General features: G+C 42.7%; 1 protein-coding gene, 1 long non-coding RNA gene and 1 pseudogene across 2 annotated transcripts; all 3 read left to right on the top strand.

The window, feature by feature from the left end:
- Nucleotides 1–868: 868 nt before the first annotated feature.
- On the top strand, nucleotides 869–4,280 carry LOC117533957 (zona pellucida sperm-binding protein 3-like). Its single transcript, XM_034197985.1, has 10 exons — nucleotides 869–1,237; nucleotides 1,312–1,427; nucleotides 1,515–1,618; nucleotides 1,697–1,871; nucleotides 2,925–3,042; nucleotides 3,113–3,195; nucleotides 3,274–3,434; nucleotides 3,575–3,730; nucleotides 3,850–3,960; nucleotides 4,048–4,280. Exons 1-10 carry the CDS (start codon nucleotides 869–871, stop codon nucleotides 4,278–4,280), a joined length of 1,626 nt encoding a protein of 541 aa, XP_034053876.1.
- A 13,647-nt stretch (nucleotides 4,281–17,927) lies between these two features.
- On the top strand, nucleotides 17,928–20,381 carry LOC117533935 (annotated as a pseudogene).
- Nucleotides 20,382–20,398: 17 nt separating this feature from the next.
- On the top strand, nucleotides 20,399–20,772 carry LOC117533958. Its single transcript, XR_004567137.1, has 2 exons — nucleotides 20,399–20,433; nucleotides 20,521–20,772. It is a non-coding gene; the product is annotated as an uncharacterized LOC117533958 (long non-coding RNA).
- Nucleotides 20,773–23,555: the final 2,783 nt, after the last annotated feature.

Raw genomic sequence — 23,555 nt, 5'->3', positions numbered from 1 at the left:
TAACCCTTGATAAGAATGGGTTCGCCTGATATGTCAGTGGTTAGAGCTGGCAGCCCATATTCAACCAGTTTGAATCCTGAACCAGCCGAACAGTTCTGGCATATCCTCCCTTCTGTCTCCCCTTTCAACTCTAACATCTCCAATAACGGCGCTCTGGACCGAAACAAACTACAAAGTATGAACAGAAAAAACAAAATGGATGAATCTAAAATAACATAAAATATGTAGGCAACAGTACAGAGTGAACATCTGAAAGGGATCATTAAGAATATAGTTTTGAACTTGAAGTCATTTGATTTTAAGTATTTGGAGGCATTTTCAATACTTTCTTTGTTTGAACTGCATGGATTGATTTGTATATGATATGTCTTGTGTTTCAAACATATAGATCAAATTGTATTTATGTAGCTCAAAATCACAAGTTGTATTTGATTTAGTCTGTACAGATCAACAAAACATTAATGATAGTTTAAAAACATAATAAAATGACACCATAGACCACAATAATAATGTGATAGTGTACAAATGAAGGATCCAGGGGGATGTCAAAATGCTTCCTGCATGGTTTTCATGAACTGCAACACTAACATTTTATTTAAAATCCAAAGTAACAAGCAATGAAGCAAATATATGCACATTTTAAACATGTGAAAACGCCCTTCACCTCTCTCTCAATCGGCCTCATGTTTTGAGTTCAGTGTGCAGCCAATTAAGCTGATGGGTGTCTGATTGGACGCAGGTGTACTGCTCTGATGAGGATAATTATCGGCTAGAGTTTAAAAAGCTCCACCGCTCACACTGAACCATACTGTGAGTTTGTCAGGAAGACAGAGAGCAGCTGACCAGGTTCCTGTTATCAGTTTCACTTATGGAGGCCTTTCATTTTCAGGTTATCCTCCTTGTAGGTCTCTGTGTTAGCTCCTCTTTTGCTTTCCCGCCCACACAAGATGCTTCGTTTCAGAGCCTTGCGAACACAGGCAGGTCAGAACTCGGGCAGCAGCAGCAGAAGTCTCCGGTTGAGGAACCGCAGCAGGTGAATACCGTCAGAGTGACCTGCCATCCAGACTCTTTGGAGATTGTTATCAAAGCCGATATGTTTGCGGTTGGAGCTCCTGTAGATGGTGACGAGCTACGCCTTGGAGTAGAGACCAACAACCAGTACTGCAGAGCTACAGCGTCTTCAGCAAATGAGTACAGTATCAGTGTTGGACTTGTGGAGTGCGGCACCAGACACTGGGTAGCTTTAAATATATTTCATTTCAAATCTGATTCATTATAGCTTCTAATTTTAAACACGTCTACTCTCCACAGGTAACTGAGGACTCTCTGATCTACACAAACCTCCTCATATACTCTCCTGAGGCTTCTCCATTTGGTGTTGTTCGAATGGAAGAGGCTGTAATTCCAATCGAGTGTCATTACGAAAGGTCTGTCTCTTTTTGTTTTTAAAGCTCACATTGTAAAAATCTTTGAATGATGTTTTTTTTTTTTAATGCATGTTTTCTGTTTCTTAGGAAGTACAGTTTGTCCAGTTCTTCACTCATGCCTACCTGGATCCCCTTCATGTCGACCCAGGCTGCAGTGGAAATGTTGCAGTTTAACTTGAGAATCATGACAAGTGGGTTTTGATAATTTCTCATGTTATGCGTTGTCATGTCTCTATTTGCTCTTAGTACTTTCTTCTGTCCGTGTGCAGGTGACTGGCAGCACAAAAGAGGCTCTAATGTGTTTCATATCGGTGAGCCCATCAGCATCGAGGCCTCGGTCAGAATTGGGCATCACATTGGGCTCCGAGTGTTTGTGAGCAGCTGCGTGGCTACACTGAGCCCTGACATGCACTCCAGCCCCAGGCATGCCTTCATTGAAAATGGGTAAGGCTGCAAATTGCTAAATGGCAAAAAGTAAAGTCTTTTTCTGACCCTAGAGGGAGCTGTTTAATGTGTAAGGCTCTTCAAGTGGTTTAATTCAGACGCGAGCAATGCTGACTCGAGTGACAGGTTAATAAAAGATCAGTCCTTTACGGCCCCTACACACGGCGGCGTGCGTTGCCGCTTCAACGCTTCTGCCCATTCACTTTGAATGGGGTGACGTCACGATTCGCCGAAGTGCATTGTGGGAGCAAAGCGTAGCTTCTCTCGCGGTGCTCGCTGCAAAATTAGAGCAATGTTCTACTTTAGCCGCCTCGACGGAGGCATCAGCCAATCAAATCCCGCGTATGCAAATCTGACATTACAAGCGCTAGCCAATCAAACCGCGTGTATGTTGGGAGAGCCAGACCGCAGTTATTTCCCATGTCAAAAAATGGAGGAGGAAATTATCGTGGCGTTAGGGAATCACCTGGTACTATATGACCAGTCCCTCTTTACATACAGGGATACAAACCGGAGGAGCCAGGCATGGGGGGGAGGTGGCAGAGACAGTTGGTGAAACTGGTAGGTTTTCGCCTGTTTGGGGAGTTTATATCCAGTGTACTTCGTTTGAATGGACAGCTAGCAAGCATAGACAGTATATTTAGCCAGCATGGATGCTTTGCTTTGTATGTCCGGGGCGGGACATTCATGTGATTGGTTGTTGGTCGCGTTGTTCGTAAAAAATCCCCAAGCTTCAGACACGCCCACCGCCAAGCGGTAACGCACGCCGCCGCCGTGTGTAGGGGCCGTTAGTGTCGTCTTCAAGTTAGCCATTAGCTAAGGCTAGCTGCGGTTTGCTTTTAATCTTTTGTATTCTAGTTCCTTTCTGTGCCACTATTGGCAAATGCACAGGTCAGATTTGTGCAGTTCTGACTCTAAAGAACTACTTCCAGAACTTGCCTATATGACTAGAAATGTTAGTGGTGGAGTTGCATTGTGGGTAATGTAGACTCTGGTTATAGTAGTCAATGAGTAATAATTTAGTGTTGCTCTTTTTGTTTGTCCTCATCATAGGTGCTTTGTTGACTCGCAGCTTCCAGGCTCAAGGTCTCAATTCTTAGCCAGGACACAGGATGACAAGCTCCACATGTCCATTGATGCCTTCAGATTTTATAATGAGGACGGAGGGGAGGTGAGGCTCTATTAAATTGCCTTAAACATGATTGTGTGTGCATGTTTCCCAACACCTGCTTTTCTCATAGCTCTACATCACATGTCAACTGAATGCTGTGCCAATAAATAGCACAGATGCAACAACCAAGGCGTGCACTTTTGTGAATGGAAGGCAAGTGAGATCCAGTCTAATATGTCAAATTACACACAAAAAGAAAGTATTGGTGCTGAATGTTTTTTAATTTATCAGATGGAGGTCCGCTGATGGTAATGACTACTTATGTGGGCAATGCAAAAGACCAATTGAAGTTGAGCAAACTCCCAGCAGCCCGAGCAAGTTTAGGCCTCGAGGGTTTGTGAAGCCAGAAGAGCGTGAACCCCTCTGGAGGAGCGGACTGAAGACCAGTACAGGCATGTAGAAACTTGTATGATTTAATATTGGCTGCAGATGTCGTCATAATGATCAATGTTGACACATGTTTTGGCATAGGTTTTAGACATGATGATGGCTGGGTAACTGAATTAACATGCATTGTGCTGGTTTGTGTTAGTGTGGGAACATCAGGCCAGAGTGGGTCCCATGATGGTCTTGCCAGCCAAGCAGAAAAGCCGCCCCATACCTACAGAGGAGCTTTCTTCCATTCTTGATCAAACCAGCAGATCTACAATGTATGGCAGCCAGTGGAGGAGTGGAATAAACAGAGTTGGTAAGTCAATACCAGTATTCAATTATTCTTTGTTCATTTGAAGCCTTTAACCATCTCTAAATTGAGATTCAAATGGCCCATAATTACATCTTAATGTTGAATTTTTTTTTCTGTCAAAGATCAGAGGAAAGGACTTCTTCCTGATTCATCATCGACCCAAAACCAGCTGGACGTTCTGACTTTAGCTTCTGCGCAGACTAAAGACGAAGACAAAATGGAACCGACAAAAGGTTAAATGTGAAAAGTCGTAACTCTTTTTTTTAAATGGCACTCTGGAATGCACATTTTACATGAACACATTTCTTCTGCGATTACAGATGATGATGCTGAGGAAGTTCCTGAACTTCTAGAAAAAACCTCTCCTGAGGCCCACCTGCAGTCGAAGGCAGCGGTGCTGAACAGTACTCACACAGTGGCGCTGAACAGTACCCACACAGCGGCGCTCGATGAAGTCCTCCAAACTGCTGTGGTTAATGTGGCTGTGCCCCCACTGTCCAACACCACTGCAACAGAATCTGACCTTTCTAAAACAATGGACCCAAAGAGATAATAAATTATTCAAATTGTTATTGGTTTGCTTTTTTAATATTGCAATACAAAAGGAAAACTGATGACCTGCTCACAGCTAAACACAATTAAATGCAAACTAAATTGTTTCCTAATTAGCCAAAGTATTCCATATAACGGTGTTACGGCCCCCTATTCCGTGGTAGTGGCTTGTGGGGAGACCCGCAACATAAAAGAAAACGCACAACGTCCAGTAGGCTACTTAACAGCGATCATTTATTTAAATGTACAGCCGTTACTGACACAGGCCAACCGGCAAACGAACAAGGTCTGGAGGACAGGCCAAAAGAAACAAAGGAGGGAGCCCGAGCCAGCCACACCACGGGCCGTAGGACCCAGAGCTTCCCTCCCCTAACAGAAATCTAACAATGCTACGGGAAACTAAATAAAGCCACGAAAACTAGACTACCAGGTCCTCCTGGATACACGTCGGCAAAGGGGTCTACAAGGCAAGGCAAGTTTATTTATATAGCACTTTTCAACACAAGGCAATTCAAAGTGCTTTACAAAAAATGAAAGACATTAAGAAAATGGCATTTAAAATCAGTCATTAAAAAGAAAAGCTAATAAAATAAACATTAAAAGAAAAAATACATGGATAAAAGTTACAGTGCAGTTTAAGATATGAATAGTTCAATTAAAAGCAGCGACAAAAAGAAAAGTCTTCAGCCTGGATTTAAAAGTATTCAGACCTGCAGGTTTCTGGGAGTTTGTTCCAGATATTTGGAGCATAATAACTGAACGCTGCTTCTCCATGTTTAGTTTTGACTCTGGGGACAGAAAGCTGACCAGTCCCTGAAGACCTGAGAGATCTGGATGGTTCATAATTTAGCAGGAGGTCAGTAATGTATTTTGGGCCTAAACCATTCAGTGCTTTATAAACCAGTAGCAATATTTTGAAATCTATTCTTTGACACACAGGAAGCCAGTGTAAAGACTTCAGAACAGGAGTGATGTGATTCACTTTCTTAGTGTTAGTGAGGACTCGAGCAGCGGCGTTCTGAATCAGCTGCAGCTTTCTAATAGATTTTTTTAGTGAGACCTGTGAAGACGCCATTGCAGTAGTCGAGTCTACTGAAGATAAAAGCATGGACAAGTTTTTCCAAATCTTGCTGTGAGATTAGTCTTTTAATCCTAGATATATTCTTTAGGTGATAGTAGGCTGATTTAGTAACTGTTTTAATGTGACTGTTGAAACTCAGGTCAGAGTCCATGACTACACCTAGATTTCTGGCTTTATCTGTTGTTTTGAACATTGCACACTGAAGCTCAGCGCTAACTTTCATACGTTCTGACTTGGCTCCAAAAACCATTACCTCAGTTTTATCTTTGTTTAATTGGAGAAAGTTCTGACACATCCAGTCATTGATTTGTTCAATGCACTTACTCAGTGTTTGAATTGGAGCATAGTCTCCTGGTGAAATGGTTACGTAAATGTGTGTGTCATCTGCATAGCTATGGTAACTTATTTAGTTGTTTTTCATTATCTGAGCCTGTTGTAGCATGGAGATGTTAAAGAGAAGAGGCCCCAAGATGGAGCCTTGAGGAACCCCACATGTCATATTTGTCAACTCAGATGTGTATTTACCTATAGAAACAAAGTTGTTTCTGTCCTTTAAGTAGGATTCAAACCAATTTAGAACTGTTTCCGAAAGTCCCACCCAGTTTTCCAGTCGGTCTAGTAATATGCTGTGGTCAACAGTGTCAAACGCAGCACTGAGATCTAATAATACTAACACTGAAGTTCTGCCACTGTCTGTGTTTAAGTGGATGTCATTAAAGACCTTTACAAGAGCAGTCTCAGTGCTGTGGTTTGGACGAAAGCCTGACTGGAACACATCGAAACAGTTATTTAAATGCAAGAAATTACTCAACTGTTGAAAAACAACTTTTTCAATGATTTTACCTAGAAATGGGAGGTTTGATATGGGCCTGTAATTGTTCATTACTGAAGCATCTAGATTATTCTTTTTTAAGAGCGGTTTAATTACTGCAGTTTTCAGGGCCTGTGGAAAAATACCTGAGTGAAGAGATTTGTTTACTATATGAAGTAGATCTGAGGCCATGCAATGAAAAACATCTTTGAAAAATCCTGTTGGAATAATATCAAGGTAGCAGGAGGAGGATTTCAGAAGTTGTATAATGTTCTCTTTTTTTTTATCATTATCTGATGGAATTGTGTCATGGTGTTTGAATTGATGTTAGGTGGACATAGGGACAACACATTTGCTGTTCCTGATGCAGAGGCACTGACTGCTTGTCTGATTTTCTGAATTTTGTCAGTGAAAAAGGCAAAATCATTGCACGCCCTGGTGGATAGAAATTCAGAGGCTACTGACACTGGGGGGTTAGTTAGTCTGTCGACGGTAGCAAACGAGGCACGTGCGTTGTTTTTGTTTTTGGTAATGATGTCAGAGAATAACGATTGTCGTGCGTTTTTCAATTCCAAATTATAAGGGCCAAGTCTCTCTTTAGAAATGTCAAAGTGAACCTGGAGATTTGTTTTTCGCCACCTGCGTTCAGCTTTTCGACATTCTCTTTTTTCTGTTTTCACGGTCATGGCCTTTCTCTATGGAGATATTTTCTTGCCAGACACTTCCTTTACCTTAGTTGGAGCAATGGCATCTATAACATTTTTAATTTTTGAATTAAAATGATCTACTAGCTCATTTACTGAGATGTTAGCAGGGGCAAGTGTGGAAGAAAAATTCTGAGTAAACATTTCCCTAGTGTTTTCAGTTAAATATCGCTTTGTGGTTACCTCTTTTTGAACATTTTTGTGAACAGAAATAGAGCTCTCAAAGAAAACACAGGAATGGTCAGAGTGCAACATCAGTCACCACAACCTTAGAGATATTCAGACCCTTTGAGATAATTAAGTCCAGAGTGTGCCCCTTATTGTGCGTGGGCTCCGTCACATGCTGAGTCAGTCCATAGCTATCAAGAACACAAAACACTTTTGCCCCTCTGTCCTGGGGGTTGTCAACATGGATGTTAAAATCACCAACAATGACTAGACGGTCAAAGTCAATACGCACTATAGACAGCAGTTCAGTAAAGTCATCAAAAAAGCTTGCACAGTATTTGGGTGGTCTATAGATATTTAGGAACAGAGCTCGAGAGGAGCATTTCAGCTGAAGGGCCACATATTCAAAAGAATCAAAGTTTCCATACGATGTCTTCCTGCATTGAAGGGAATCATTGAACAGAATAGCAACTCCACCTCCTTTCTTATGCATTCTTTCCTGACTCATAAAACTAAAGTTGGGAGGGGTTGATTCGATAAGAACAGCTGCACTGTTATTCTGTTCAATCCAAGTTTCTGTTAAAAACATAAAATTGAGATTGTTGTTTCAGTCTGCAGCTTTATTCCGTAACTCACAACTCCATCACATGTATATTCCCGCGTTTGCGGATATAGTACATCACAGTGTAAGCGCTGCAGCATGCAGTTTACTAAAGCGCCAACAGGCGTCACTATATAGCAGGCATTAACAGATGCCCATATCTGTAACATCTCCTTTCCTTTAGCTGTAAACAACATCAGCATGTCACTTTAAAGTGCAGGTAAGAGCTACATTGTGTAAAGCTAACACTTTAACATTGTCAACCTCCAATACATGAAAACAATTACAATACTGATTAACCATGCAAGTGCCGATACAAAACTATAATAATATCCAACAATTCTTTTTTTCTTTTCTTTTTTCTTAACAGTCCAACAGACTTAGTGACAATGTTCCCAGTTGTATCACAGGTTCAGTCTCTGCGGCGGCCGTAACAGGCGACCACACCGTGAGTATACAGCTTGGCTCTCTGTACTCACAGGCTTCCCTGGTGTCAAACCCCGCCCTTGCGCCGGGACCCCTGGAGAGTGAGGAGGCTCCCCCAAACCTGTGTCATCCTGGGCCGGGTCGGTTCGAGCTCCACCTGCAGCCCTCTCTGCGTTGACATGGCCCCGGTCCGTGTGGCTGCTCGGCTCCGGCCCTACCAGCTGTCGCATCCGGGCTGAGTGCTCCGCAACCCGCAGATCCACCCGGTTTCTCCTGTAGAGCGTGCCGTCCACCTCCACTACGAATGAGCGAGGAGCGACTTTCTGGAGGCATTGACCCAGTTGCCAACGGCCTGTGCGATCTCCTGGAAGAGGCCTCATCCTTATGTGTTCCCCAACATTCAGTTCTGGTAAGTCCCTTGCCGATATGTCGTAGGCGGATTTTGCAAGCCGCCGTTTCAACCGCAGCTTCTCCGTCACTCCCGTCACTAACCACGGTTGCAGCAAGCTGTCCGCAACCGGCAGCGAAGTCTTCAGCCTTCGTGACATTAAGCGTTGGGCTGGACTGCTGTCCAACCCCTCTGTGGGCGTGTTGCGCCAATGGAGAATGGCCTGCCATTTATCCGTGCCATCCAACTTTGCCCGCTTGCAGAGTGATTTCACTATCTTGACAGCTGACTCAGCTTTGCCGTTTGATTTTGGATATCTGGGTGAGGATGTGACATGGTTAAATCCCCACTTTGCAGCAAACTTCCTGAACTGTTCACAGGTAAACTGTGGGCCATTATCTGTGAGCACTTTGTCTGGCTGTCCGTATCGTGCAAATTGAGATTTACAGCGTGTGATGAGAGTGTCAGCTGATAGATCCGGCAGAAGATCAATCTCCCAGAAGTCTGAATAGTGGTCCACTAGGACGATGAAATCTTGGCCAGCGTAAGAGAAGATATCCATACTCACTGTTTGCCATGGACGTGTTGGGATATCATGCGACATCAATGATTCCTTCTGCTGGGCTCGTGCATATTCATTGCATGCAGAGCAGTTCGACACATAGTCTTTTATCTCTGTTCTCATGTTTGGCCAGAACAGCGTATCCCTGGCGCGCCTGTAACATGCCTCCCCCCCAATGTGGCTGGTGTGTATGCGTCTTAACAACTCTGCCCTCAAGGCCTTAGGGATAACAACGCACTGCCCTCTGTATAGCACACTGTTTTGCACGTTGAGCTCATCCCTGAAGGGCCAGTATTCTCGCACCAAGAGGGGGGTGTCCTCTTTGAAATCAGGCCATCCCCTGAGGATTACTGATGTCAAAGCTTGTAATACATCGTCCATCTCTGTGTGCTGGGCAATTTGGCGAAACCTGAAGTCAGTAACATCCAGATGCTGTGCCTGATCCAGCTCTGAGTCCTCCACCTGAAAGCTGTCCATGGAACACACCGCCTGTCGTACATAGGGGGTGTCGGAACCACGATACGGTGGAGTGGCCCTGCTTAGAGTGTCACTGACATACATCTCCGTGCCTGGTTTGTAAACAACATCCAGATTGTACCCCTGGAGCTGCAGTAACATGCCCTGAAGGCGTTTAGGCGCACTCATGAGGGGCTTCTTAAAGATGGTGATCAGTGGTTTGTGGTCTGTTTCTGCAGTGATTGTGTCCCTGCCATATAGGTACTGGTGAAATCTCTGGCATGCAAAAACTATGCTTAAACACTCTTTCTCTATTTGAGCGTAGTTTTGCTCAGTCCGTGTCAGTGCGCGTGAGGCAAAGGCTACAGGCTGCCCCTTTTGCAGCAAGCAGCACCCCAGTCCATTCATGCTGGCATCACTCTGGATTGTTACAGGCTTTGTGACGTCATAATATTTGAGAACCGGCGTGTTGGTAACCATCCGCTTTATCTCGCGTCATCATCGTGTTTTGGCAGCCAGTGCCATGCTGTGTCCTTATCCAGGAGTCTGCGAAGAGGCTCACAGATCTCCGATAGCCCTGGCAGGAACTTAGCCAGATATGTCACAAACCCGATCATGCGTTGTACTGCCTTAGCATCCGTGGGCGTCGGCATGTCCAACACTGCTTGAGTTTTCTCTGGGTCGATTTTCAGTCCTTCTGTAGACAGTACATGGCCGTGGAAATGTACAGCTTTGAGCTTGAACTGCAGCTTGCGTTCACTCAATCTGAGCTTCACAGCCCTGCACCGTTGCATGAGAGCTCTTAAGTTGGTGTTGTGGTCCTCTTCAGCCTCTGCGTCCGTATCGCCACACCCGACCACCAGGATGTCATCCGCAATAGGCTCGATGCCAGCCAGGCCTGATGGCAGCTCATGTTGCTTGCGCTGATAGATCTCTGGCGCCACTGAGGCTCCAAACGGGAGTTTGAGCCATCTCATCCGACCCCATGGGGTCCAGAATGTCGTCAAGCGGCTGCTTTCCTCATCAAGCTTGCACTGGAGAAAGGCGTCACGAGCATCAACCAGTGTGAAGACACGAGCCATGGGCAGTTTGTACAAGACGTCTTCTAGCGTTGGCATGTGGTAATGGGACCTGAGAAGTGCCTGATTGAGAGGCTTTGGGTCAATGCAGATTCTTATCTTGTCTGGTTTAGCTACTGTCACCATGTTGCTTATCCACGCTGTTGGCTCCGTCACTGGCGTAAGGTTGCCTGCTTTCACATGTTTGTCCAGCTCTTCCTTAACCCGGGCTTTTAGCGCTACAGGGACATTTCGTGGTGAGCACTGGACTGGTGTCACTTCAGGGTTCAGATCGAAATGAATATTACCTGGGACTGACTCGATCGGGTCATGGAAAACATCATGAAAGTCTTTCAGTAGCATTTATTTTGTGAGTGGCATAGACTGGTTTGCATCAATAGTGTTCACCTCCGCTGGCAGTAGTTCTCTTGGAATAGTGAATTTCACAAGGCCCAGATCAGTGCATGCAGCACCACCGAGCAGGGGCTTTTGTTTGGTGTTCACTATCTCAAACACAAGTCTGTGTATTTTCCCCCTGACCACACAGTCAGTGTGAAATTTCCCCAGGGATGGTATGTATGTATCAGAGTACAGCTTTAGCCTTGTTCTGGTCGGCTGTAAGGCTGTCTTTGGTGACAGTTTCTCTTTAAACTGGCGGCCCATAACATTGCAAGTGGCCCCTGTATCTAGCTGGCATAGCTGTCTTTTCTTATTCAGGTGTAGGTGTACAAACCATTTGCGTCCAGGTGCTTTCACATTCCCCACATATTCAGTGACATTGTATAGGTTTTCACTTGTATCCGAGTCCCCTTCAGTTTGCTGTACATCCTCAACAACATTAACTTTTCTTGTTTTCTCTGCTCTGCTGCTGGCCTGACATACTTTTGCAAAGTGATTTGAAACGCCACATGCTCGGCAGGTCTTACCATAGGCTGGGCACTGCTCTCTGCCCCGTTTGTGTCCATTTCCACAGTATTTGCAGGTCCACTGCTGCTCTCTCTCAGCCGCTGTGTTTCTTTCAGCTGTTTTCCACTGTATTTTGCGTCGTCCGCCTTGCCTGTCCACCATAGAATTAATACTGTCCACCTGTGCCTGCGGGCTCTCAATAAGCCTCATGGTGACTCCGTCAATTCTGCAAGGCGGCAAATCTCCACAGCTGTTGGCAGCGTTAGGTCCCGTTCACGCAGCAGTCTCCGTCTGGTGCTCTCGCTGGCAATACCGAGTACCAGCCTGTCCCTAATCAGTTCATCTTTTAGGTCACGGTACTCACATGATGATGCTTTTTCCCTCAGCTTTGTTATAAAGCTATCGATCGGCTCGTTCGGTCCTTGTTTGCAGCATCCAAACGTGTATCTCTCATAAATCACATTTTTCGCTGGCTTGAAATAATCCCCCAACGCATCCAAGATTGTTTTGGGGTCTTTCTTTTGTTCCTCGGTCAGCGTGACGTTGTGCATATATATATGCCGGCACTCGTTCCCCATAAGCCGTCTCAGCGTGGCTGCCTGCACCGCATTCGTTTTTTCGGTCAGACCTGTAGCGAGCATAAAGTCCTCAAATTCTGCTCTAAAGACCTCCCAGTTTTTGGCTATATCACCAGACATATGCATGCCCTCGGGTGCCGGAATACTGTTTGTCGTCATGACGTGAGTTTTCTTGAGCTTTTAGTCCAAGAAGACCGCTTCTGACACCATGTTTCAGTCTGCAGCTTTATTCCGTTACTCACAACTCCATCACATGTATATTCCCGCGTTTGCGGATATAGTACATCACAGTGTAAGCGCCGCAGCATGCAGTTTACTAAAGCGCCAACAGGCGTCACTATATAGCAGGCATTAACAGATGCCCATATCTGTAACAATTGTGCTCAGTGATAAAATCATTGATTAAAAATGTTTTTCCTGCCAAAGACCTGACATTTAATAAAGCTAGTTTAAGTTTGTTAAACACACTATCAGTCATGTTTTTTGTAACAAGCTGTGGCTGACATGGAATCACTGCTAAATTAGATAAACTCACACAAACGTTTGAGCGCTTCCTGTTTCTGCAACACACTCTCACTCCCTAAGCGTCCAGGAGCGACGTTTGGTCAGTGTCCGTGGTGTCCAGTTGTGACGCTCCTAGGCTCCTTCAGCGTCATAAAGGGACGCAAATAGCTTTCAACTGATTGCAATGTCTTCCCATCTGCGGCGGGATTTGACGCTCATGGAAGCACGGCATTCGTTTGTGTCGGCTGCCCTTAAAGGCAATGTGAGCGTCCATTCCCATTGGATAACGGAGAATTGTACACCCGGAAGTAAGTATTCCCCTTACTGTCGATTGATTTTTACAGTGATATCTGTACTACTCATCTACTAAAAAACACCAGATTATCCTTGTTAATTACACAACATTGATTGGTTTAAATTGTGTGCAATGCTTTTGTATTTTTCCCCTTCGATTCGGAGAAACAAATATTTTTTCGGAGTAAAGGATGGCAGAAGACACTACACTACCCAGAATCCCCAGCTATCGTTTGGACTACACCATGTGCTCTGTTTGACAAACCCCGTGATAGTCCTCAAGCTCTGTGATTGGAGAGTGTGCTCCGAGGGTTATGCCGATTCTCGAACAGCACTTGAAATGGGATGGAACCACGGCAGACTGTCCAAAACTGGATTTGAACGGGTCCACCGCGTCCCCCCCTCCCCCACCCCGTCCCCAGAACTACACATGCTGGCTATTCTGTTTCGCAACATGTTCTCTATGGCACGTCTCTACTGGGAGTTGTAGTTTTGTAGACGTTTTCGTATTTCCCATAATAAGAAGTTGCCAGTATTAAACTGTGTACATCCCTGGAGGTTTAGGGGATAGGAAACACTCAAATTTAAAAAATATAATGAATAAATAGGTGAAAATTGCTTGTGCCCATAATGGGCAGCATTAATATATATACAGACATGCCAGCTAAGGTCAGAAGAGCTTTATTTAACAGCTGGTCTTATGTTTGTGACCCCTGTTGTTAATTGATAACATTACATTAATTGATAAGCCTGAAACATGCACTTGTCAAGGTTCAGAGGCACATTTTGCAAATACGGGAGTAGCCATCGATCAGCTTAAGATAAGATATACTTTATTGATCCCAAGTTGGAACATTTGCGTTACATCAGCATGTGTAACAGTTGTAAATATGCAGTGGTGTTTATTTGTAAATCATTTAGTATAATCACACAAATTCTGTGTTTTATATTTAACAATTCTGTGTTCTTTATTTATTGATTGTTCAATAACTGACAAGGCTGGAGATGAAATATCTACATACATCTTATAAGAGTATAATACATTATGTATAATATCAGTTAAACTAAGTGCTTCAACATAGTTAACATTGCTGGAGGTATGCACAAATATTGATAGATGTCTTGTAATGCACTATTGAGGAACCTGCGACCCAAGTTTTTTATTCAATGCATAACTACACCATAGTTGTGTAGGCCTATATCAGGGGTGCCCAACCTTTTTTGAACCGAGAGCTACTTTTAAAGTTGCCAGTCTGCTGAGATCTACCAGTCCAAATAGAGAGGCGTAGCCATTACTGACAGCCTACTACCAGGTAAATACACACTTCTACTTGTATAAAACTGACCTTCGTACGATGAATACTCCATAAACTACTGCAGATCCTTTATCTTACCTCTTTCTAATCTACACACATACAAGTATTTAACTGAAGTTACACAACAGTGTTGTTGATACAGAGTTGGTGTTTATTCACACGTCACATACTACAGTGGGTAATGTTTTCAAGAAACATTGAACACTGCTGCCACATATGACACATGGAAAAAAGAAAAGACTCTGAACCCTTTCTTTGCCATTATATAAAAATAGTGTTGCTACAAAAGTATAAATTAGGCTTACTAATAAGACAACTCAGATCTGAAGCTACACTGGAATCTGCTGCAACAGTGCAATAAAAAAGACAAAATTAATAGAATCAAACCCTTTTTTTGTTGCATTTTAGTAGATTATAAAAATAAATGCCTTTTTAAAATAGGATGCAAGCAACATAGTTTCTTAACCTGAATTGATAATAGACTATAATCAATTTAAGTTTGCATTCTTATACCATTTTGTACAATAATTATAATGAATAAGTTCAAACAAACTCAAACTTACAGCTGATTAATAACGGTATCTAACTTGAGTTTTTATCATATCAAAAACCTGTTGAAATGCTACTGTTATTTTTATTACGTATCGGCAGCCTCCAGGCACCCTTCTTTCACAACTTCGCCGTCTCTGAAAGACTTCATGTGTTTCTCAAGAACGTGACTGACACGATAAGATGCTCTGTTAGCAGCCTTGCTCTTGTTGTTGACCTGGTGAAAATGGACTGCTGTGCATTTAGCTGTCCTCTCAGGCCCCTCCCCTTTTGGAGCGTAGGGCAGAATTAGGAGGGAATTCCGTCTCGTAGCGTTTGTGCACTGTTTTGAAATGCCGCTCCTAAATGACCCTTCTTCGATAAAGCCACGCTCGCATTGCAGATGAGACAGATGGACTTTGAATTGGAATAGATACAAAAATAATCATCCTCCCACTCGGAGTGAAAATTATATATGTTTTGCTTCTGCCATAATTGCGGTCTTGTGTGTGTGCGGACTGTCACTCCTGTTGACACGGACAACGTTAGCGAACTAGTGCACTGCCCACTGCTCACCAGCCACGCCCCGACACATGGGGTCACGCCGGCCAATCACAAAGCTTTGATGCGTTCAAGTGCATTATTCTGGCACAGGAAGATTATGTTACAGGACATTAACGATAAAACAGAATATTGTTGTTCTATTTTTAGACACATCTCGCGATCGACTGGGAATCTCCCCGCGATCGACCGGTCGATCGCGATCGACTGGTTGGGCACCCCTGGCCTATATGATATGTCAATAAACCTTAGAAAATCTTGAAATCTTGAAAGGGATGTGCAAAATAGTCATTATATACAGTCTTTAATTAACTATTAGTAGAGAATAACGAGTAATGAATATACTTTATAGGGATCCTATTAATATCTAATAATACAAATAATGAAATTCAATAACATGCTTTAACCACTAGGTGTCCCTTTATATCAGCTGTGCACCTTTATGGTGTAAATACAGCCTATCTACCAATTGGATCAAATATAAAAGTCAGCCGAATTAGTGTTGATACTGCAAGGAGACGTATTGTGTGAAAAGAAATGTAAGATGTTGTTTAATGGCTGATATATTTATGATCCACGTCACGTTTTCAGTTCCTCATGTTTGTCTAGAAGTCTTTTCATCAGGGCTCTATAAATACAGAACTACGGCAGATATGTAATATTTAATGCAGCCGAACCGTGTATTACAATGCCGTTATGTGATGACCTCCAAAGAGAAAAGCAAGCACACCCGGAATAAAGTGTTTTATTTTTTTTTAAATGTTTTCGGTCTGTTTCCGGTATTTGTTAATGACGATGTGCTGTGAGATGTGAGACTGGAATTGCACAGGGGAAAATAACGTAGGCTATCTTTAGATGCGGATTTTGTTAAACTAATAAGTTTGCGCTGTGGACCAACACTATACATTGACGGGGAAGGGGGTAGCAATAAAGATAACACCATTAAACAGTTACACATCATAACAGAAATAATATCGATAGCAGCGTCCCTAGCAACCACCTTGGTAACAATGAAAACGTCGCGATTTCCTGAAGTAATCTTCGTAATAACTAGCAAACTAAAGATCATGTACATCCACTGCACACATAATCTGAAATAACAACTCATATTTCTCGCATCAAATGACATCAAAACGCATTTTAATGGCCAGACTAACTTTAAAATAGGCATTTTCCACCGAGAATAAAACGAAGTTCGGCCATTTTTTCTTTTTCTGCAGGGAGAAATTTGAAGATCACGTGACATAGACGCCAGCCATTGGAATGAATGGTGAAAAAAACGGGGTTTGTCAAACAGAGCACATGGTGTAGTCCAAACGATAGCTGGGGATTCTGGGTAGTGTAGTGTCTTCTGCCATCCTTTACTCCGAAAAAATATTTGTTTCTCCGAATCGAAGGGGAAAAATACAAAAGCATTGCACACAATTTAAACCAATCAATGTTGTGTAATTAACAAGGATAATCTGGTGTTTTTTAGTCGATGAGTAGAGCAGATATCACTGTAAAATCAATCGACAGTAAGGGGAATACTTACTTCCGGGTGTACAATTCTCCGTTATCCAATGGGAATGGACGCTCACATTGCCTTTAAGGGCAGCCGACACAAACGAATGCCGTGCTTCCATGAGCGTCAAATCCCGCCGCAGATGGGAATACATTGCAATCAGTTGAAAGCTATTTGCGTCCCTTTATGACGCTGAAGGAGCCTAGGAGCGTCACAACTGGACGCCACGGACACTGACCAAACGTCGCTCCTGGACGCTTAGGGAGTGAGAGTGTGTTGGTTTTGAGTGCACCAAAAAAAGTGCTATTCACATACAAGACAATACAATGTGTCCAAATATAAAGGAAATAATAGGAAAGAGTGAAAGAGGTTAGGTCAATAACCCTTGATAAGAATGGGTTTGCCTGATATGTCAGTGGTTAGAGCTGGCAGCCCATATTCAACCAGTTTGAATCCTGAACCAGCCGAACATTTCTGGCATGTCCTCCCTTCTGTCTCCCCTTTCAACTCTAACATCTCCAATAACGGCCCTCTGGACCGAAACAAACTACAAAGTATGAACAGAAAAAACAAAATGGATGAATCTAAAATAATATAAAATATGTAGGCAACAGTACAGAGTGAACATCTGAAAGGGATCATTAAGAATATAGTTTTGAACTTGAAGTCATTTGATTTTAAGTATTTGGAGGCATTTTCAATACTTTCTTTGTTTGAACTGCATGGATTGATTTGTATATGATATGTCTTGTGTTTCAAACATATAGATCAAATTGTATTTATGTAGCTCAAAATCACAAGTTTTATCTGATTTAGTCTGTACAGATCAACAAAACATAAATGATAGTTTAAAAACATAATAAAATGACACCATAGACCACAATAATAATGTGATAGTGTACAAATGAAGGATCCAGGGGGATGTCAAAATGCTTCCTGCATGGTTTTCATGAACTGCAACACTAACATTTTATTTAAAATCCAAAGTAACAAGCAATGAAGCAAATATATGCACATTTTAAACATGTGAAAACGCTCTTCACCTCTCTCTCAATCGGCCTCATGTTTTGAGTTCAGTGTGCAGCCAATTAAGCTGATGGGTGTCTGATTGGACGCAGGTGTGCTGCTCTGATGAGGATAATTATCGGCTAGAGTTTAAAAAGCTCCACCGCTCACACCGAACCATAGGCCTACTTTGAGTTTGTCAGGAAGACAGAGAGCAGCTGACCAGGTTCCTGTTATCAGTTTCACTTATGGAGGCCTTTCATTTTCAGGTTATCCTCCTTGTAGGACTCTGTGTTAGCTCCTCTTTTGCTTTCCCGCCCACACAAGATGCTTCGTTTCAGAGCCTTGCGAACACAGGCAGGTCAGAACTCGGGGCAGCAGCAGCAGAAGTCTCCGGCTGAGGAACCGCAGCAGGTGAATACCGTCAGAGTGACCTGCCATCCAGACTCTTTGGAGATTGTTATCAAAGCCGATATGTTTGCGGTTGGAGCTCCTGTTGATGGTGACGAGCTACGCCTTGGAGTAGAGACCAACAACCAGTACTGCAGAGCTACAGCGTCTTCAGCAAATGAGTACAGTATCAGTGTTGGACTTGTGGAGTGCGGCACCAGACACTGGGTAACTTTAAATACATTTCATTTCTAATCTGATTCATTATAGCTTCTAGTTTTAAACACGTCTACTCTCCACAGGTAACTGAGGACTCTCTGATCTACATAAACCTCCTCATATACTCTCCTGAGGCTTCTCCATATGGTGTTGTTCGAATGGAAGAGGCTGTAATTCGAATCGAGTGTCATTACGAAAGGTCTGTGTCTCTTTCTGTTTTTAAAGCTCACATTGTAAAAATCTTTGAATAATGTTTTTTTTTTTTTTAATGCATGTTTTCTGTTTCTTAGGAAGTACAGTTTGTCCAGTTCTTCACTCATGCCTACCTGGATCCCCTTCATGTCGACCCAGGCTACAGTGGAAATGTTGCAGTTTAACTTGAGAATCATGACAAGTCGGTTTTGATCATTTCTCATGTAATGCGTTGTCATGTCTCTATTTGCTCTTAGTACTTTTTTCTGTCCGTGTGCAGGTGACTGGCAGCACAAAAGAGGCTCTAATGTGTTTCATATCGGTGAGCCCATCAGCATCGAGGCCTCGGTCAGAATTGGGCATCACATTGGGCTCCGAGTCTTTGTGAGCAGCTGCGTGGCTACACTGAGCCCTGACATGCACTCCAGCCCCAGGCATGCCTTCATTGAAAATGGGTAAGGCTGCAAATTGTTAAATGGCAAAAAGTAAAGTCTTTTTCTGACCCTAGAGGGAGCTGTTTAATGTGTAAGGCTCTTCAAGTGGTTTAATTCAGACGCAAGCAATGCTGACTCGAGTGACAGGTTAATAAAAGATCAGTCCTTTTTGTGTCGTCTTCAAGTTAGCCATTAGCTAAGGCTAGCTGCGGTTTGCTTTTAATCTTTTGTATTCTAGTTCCTTTCTGTGCCACTATTGGCAAATGCACAGGTCAGATTTGTGCAGTTCTGACTCTAAAGAACTACTTCCAGAACTTGCCTATATGACTAGAAATGTTAGTGGTGGAGTTGCATTGTGGGTAATGTAGACTCTGGTTATAGTAGTCAATGAGTAATAATTTAGTGTTGCTCTTTTTGTTTGTCCTCATCATAGGTGCTTTGTTGACTCTCAGCTTCCAGGCTCAAGGTCTCAATTCTTAGCCAGGACACAGGATGACAAGCTCCACATGTCCATTGATGCCTTCAGATTTTATAATGAGGACGGAGGGGAGGTGAGGCTCTATTAAATTGCCTTAAACATGATTGTGTGTGCATGTTTCCCAACACCTGCTTTTCTCATAGCTCTACATCACATGTGACCTGAATGCTGTGCCAATAAATAGCACAGATGCAACAACCAAGGCGTGCACTTTTGTGAATGGAAGGCAAGTGAGATCCAGTCTAATATGTCAAATTACACACAAAAAGAAAGTATTGGTGCTGAATGTTTTTGAATTATCAGATGGAGGTCCGCTGATGGTAATGACTACTTATGTGGGCAATGCAAAAGACCAATTGAAGTTGAGCAAACTCCCAGCAGCCCGAGCAAGTTTAGGCCTCGAGGGTTTGTGAAGCCAGAAGAGCGTGAACCCCTCTGGAGGAGCGGACTGAAGACCAGTACAGGCATGTAGAGACTTGTATGATTTAATATTGGCTGCAGATGTCGTCATAATGATCAATGTTGACACATGTTTTGGCATAGGGTTTTAGACATGATGATGGCTGGGTAACTGAATTAACATGCATTGTGCTGGTTTGTGTTAGTGTGGGAACATCAGGCCAGAGTGGGTCCCATGATGGTCTTGCCAGCCAAGCAGAAAAGCCAGCCCATACCTACAGAGGAGCTTTCTTCCATTCTTGATCAAACCAGCAGATCTACAATGTATGGCAGCCAGTGGAGGAGTGGAATAAACAGAGTTGGTAAGTCAATACCAGTATTCAATTATTCTTTGTTCATTTGAAGCCTTTAACCATCTCTAAATTGAGATTAAAATGGCCCATAATTAAATCTTAATGTTGAATTGTTTTTCTGTCAAAGATCAGAGGAAAGGACTGCTTCCTGATTCATCATCGACCCAAAACCAGCTGGACATTCTGACTTTAGCTTCTGCACAGAATAAAGACGAAGACAAAATGGAACCGACAAAAGGTTAAATGTGAAAAGTCTTAACTCTTTTTTTTAAATGGCACTCTGGAATGCACATTTTACATTAACACATTTCTTCTGCGATTACAGATGATGATGCTGAGGAAGTTCCTGAACTTCTAGAAAAAACCTCTCCTGAGGCCCACCTGCAGTCGAAGGCAGCGGTGCTGAACAGTACCCACACAGCGGCGCTGAACAGTACCCACACAGCGGCGCTCGATGAAGTCCTCCAAACTGCTGTGGTTAATGTGGCTGTGCCCCCACTGTCCAACACCACTGCAACAGAATCTGACCTTTCTGAAACAATGGACCCAAAGAGATAATAAATTATTCAAATTGTTATTGGTTTGCTTTTTTAATATTGCAATACAAAAGGAAAACTGATGACCTGCTCACAGCTAAACACAATTAAATGCAAACTAAATTGTTTCCTAATTAGCCAAAGTATTCCATATAACGGTGTTACGGCCCCCTACTCCGTGGTAGTGGCTTGTGGGGAGACCCGCAACATAAAAGAAAACGCACAACGTCCAGTAGGCTACTTAACAGCGATCATTTATTTAAATGTACAGCCGTTACTGACACAGGCCAACCGGCAAACGAACAAGGTCTGGAGGACTGGCCAAAAGAAACAAAGGAGGGAGCCCGAGCCAGCCACACCACGGGCCGTAGGACCCAGAGCTTTCCTCCCCTAACATAAATCTAACAATGCTACGGGAAACTAAATAAAGCCACGAAAACTAGACTACCAGGTCCTCCTGGATACACGTCGGCAAAGGGGTCTACAAGGCAAGGCAAGGCAAGTTTATTTATATAGCACTTTTCAACACAAGGCAATTCAAAGTGCTTTACAAAAAATGAAAGACATTAAGAAAATGGCATTTAAAATCAGTCATTAAAAAGAAAAGCTAATAAAATAAACATTAAAAGAAAAAATACATGGATAAAAGTTACAGTGCAGTTTAAGATATGAATAGTTCAAAAAAGCAGCGACAAAAATAAAAGTCTTCAGCCTGGATTTAAAAGTATTCAGAGTTGCAGCGGACCTGCAGGTTTCTGGGAGTTTGTTCCAGATATTTGGAGCATAATAACTGAACGCTGCTTTACCATGTTTAGTTCTGACTCTGGGGACAGAAAGCTGACCAGTCCCTGAAGACCTGAGAGATCTGGATGGTTCATAATTTAGCAGGAGGTCAGTAATGTATTTTGGGCCTAAACCATTCAGTGCTTTATAAACCAGTAGCAATATTTTGAAATCTATTCTTTGACACACAGGAAGCCAGTGTAAAGACTTCAGAACAGGAGTGATGTGATTCACTTTCTTACTGTTAGTGAGGACTCGAGCAGCGGCGTTCTGAATCAGCTGCAGCTTTCTAATAGATTTTTTAGTGAGACCTGTGAAGACACCAAGATAAAAGCATGGACAAGTTTTTCCAAATCCTGCTCTGACATTAGTCTTTTAATCCTAGATATATACTTTAGGTGATAGTAGGCTGATTTAGTAACTGTTTTAATGTGACTGTTGAAACTCAGGTCAGAGTCCATGACTACACCTAGATTTCTGGCTTTATCTGTTGTTTTGAACATTGCACACTGAAGCTCAGCGCTAACTTTCATACGTTCTGACTTGGCTCCAAAAACCATTACCTCAGTTTTATCGTTGTTTAATTGGAGAAAGTTCTGACACATCCAGTCATTGATTTGTTCAATGCACTTACTCAGTGTTTGAATTGGAGCATAGTCTCCTGGTGAAATGGTTACGTAAATGTGTGTGTCATCTGCATAGCTATGGTAACTTATTAAGTTGTTTTTCATTATCTGAGCCTGTTGTAGCATGGAGATGTTAAAGAGAAGAGGCCCCAAGATGGAGCCTTGAGGAACCCCACATGTCATATTTGTCAACTCAGATGTGTATTTACCTATAGAAAAAAAGTTGTTTCTGTCCTTTAAGTAGGATTCAAACCAATTTAGAACTGTTTCCGAAAGTCCCACCCAGTTTTCCAGTCGGTCTAGTAATATGTTGTGGTCAACAGTGTCAAACGCAGCACTGAGATCTAATAATACTAACACTGAAGTTCTGCCACTGTCTGTGTTTAAGTGGATGTCATTAAAGACCTTTACAAGAGCAGTCTCAGTGCTGTGGTTTGGACGAAAGCCTGACTGGAACACATCGAAACAGTTATTTAAATGCAAGAAATTACTCAACTGTTGAAAAACAACTTTTTCAATGATTTTACCTAGAAATGGGAGGTTTGATATGGGCCTGTAATTGTTCATTACTGAAGCATCTAGATTATTCTTTTTTAAGAGCAGTTTAATGACTGCAGTTTTCAGGGCCTGTGGAAAAATACCTGAGTGAAGAGATTTGTTTACTATATGAAGTAGATCTGAGGCCATGCAACGAAAAACATCTTTGAAAAATCCTGTTGGAATAATATCAAGGCAGCAGGAGGAGGATTTCAGAAGTTGTATAATGTCCTCTAGGTTTTTATCATTAATCTGATGGAATTGTGTCATGGTGTTTGAATTGATGTTAGGTGGACATAGGGACAACACATTTGCTGTTCCTGATGCAGAGGCACTGACTGCTTGTCTGATTTTCTGAATTTTGTCAGTGAAAAAGGCAAAATCATTGCACGCCCTGGTGGATAGAAATTCAGAGGCTACTGACACTGGGGGGTTAGTTAGTCTGTCGACGGTAGCAAACGAGGCACGTGCGTTGTTTTTGTTTTTGGTAATGATGTCAGAGAAGAACGATTGTCGTGCGTTTTTCAATTCCAAATTATAAGGGCCAAGTCTCTCTTTAGAAATCTCAAAGTGAACCTGGAGATTTGTTTTTCGCCACCTGCGTTCATCTTTTCGACATTCTCTTTTTTCTGTTTTCACGGTCATGGCCTTTCTCCATGGAGATATTTTCTTGCCAGACACTTCCTTTACCTTAGTTGGAGCAATGGCATCTATAACATTTTTAATTTTTGAATTAAAATGATCTACTAGCTCATTTACTGAGATGTTAGCAGGGGCAAGTGTGGAAGAAAAATTCTGAGTAAACATTTCCCTAGTGTTTTCAGTTAAATATCGCTTTGTGGTTACCTCTTTTTGAACATTTTTGTGAACAGAAATAG

This window comes from Gymnodraco acuticeps, unplaced genomic scaffold (genome assembly GCF_902827175.1).
Source record: "Gymnodraco acuticeps unplaced genomic scaffold, fGymAcu1.1, whole genome shotgun sequence".
NCBI classification, from domain to species: domain Eukaryota; kingdom Metazoa; phylum Chordata; class Actinopteri; order Perciformes; family Bathydraconidae; genus Gymnodraco; species Gymnodraco acuticeps.
This window is presented reverse-complemented; position numbering and strand designations above follow the sequence as displayed.

Bases quoted from the DNA above. Each gene is read 5' to 3' on its own strand.
- LOC117533957 (XM_034197985.1), top strand. From the start codon at position 869: ATGGAGGCCTTTCATTTTCAGGTTATCCTCCTTGTAGGTCTCTGTGTT. The intron at 1,428-1,514 runs GTCTGTCTCTTT...TCTGTTTCTTAG, and splicing joins ATCGAGTGTCATTACGAAAG to GAAGTACAGTTTGTCCAGTT. The intron at 3,196-3,273 runs GCAAGTGAGATC...TTAATTTATCAG, and splicing joins TGCACTTTTGTGAATGGAAG to ATGGAGGTCCGCTGATGGTA.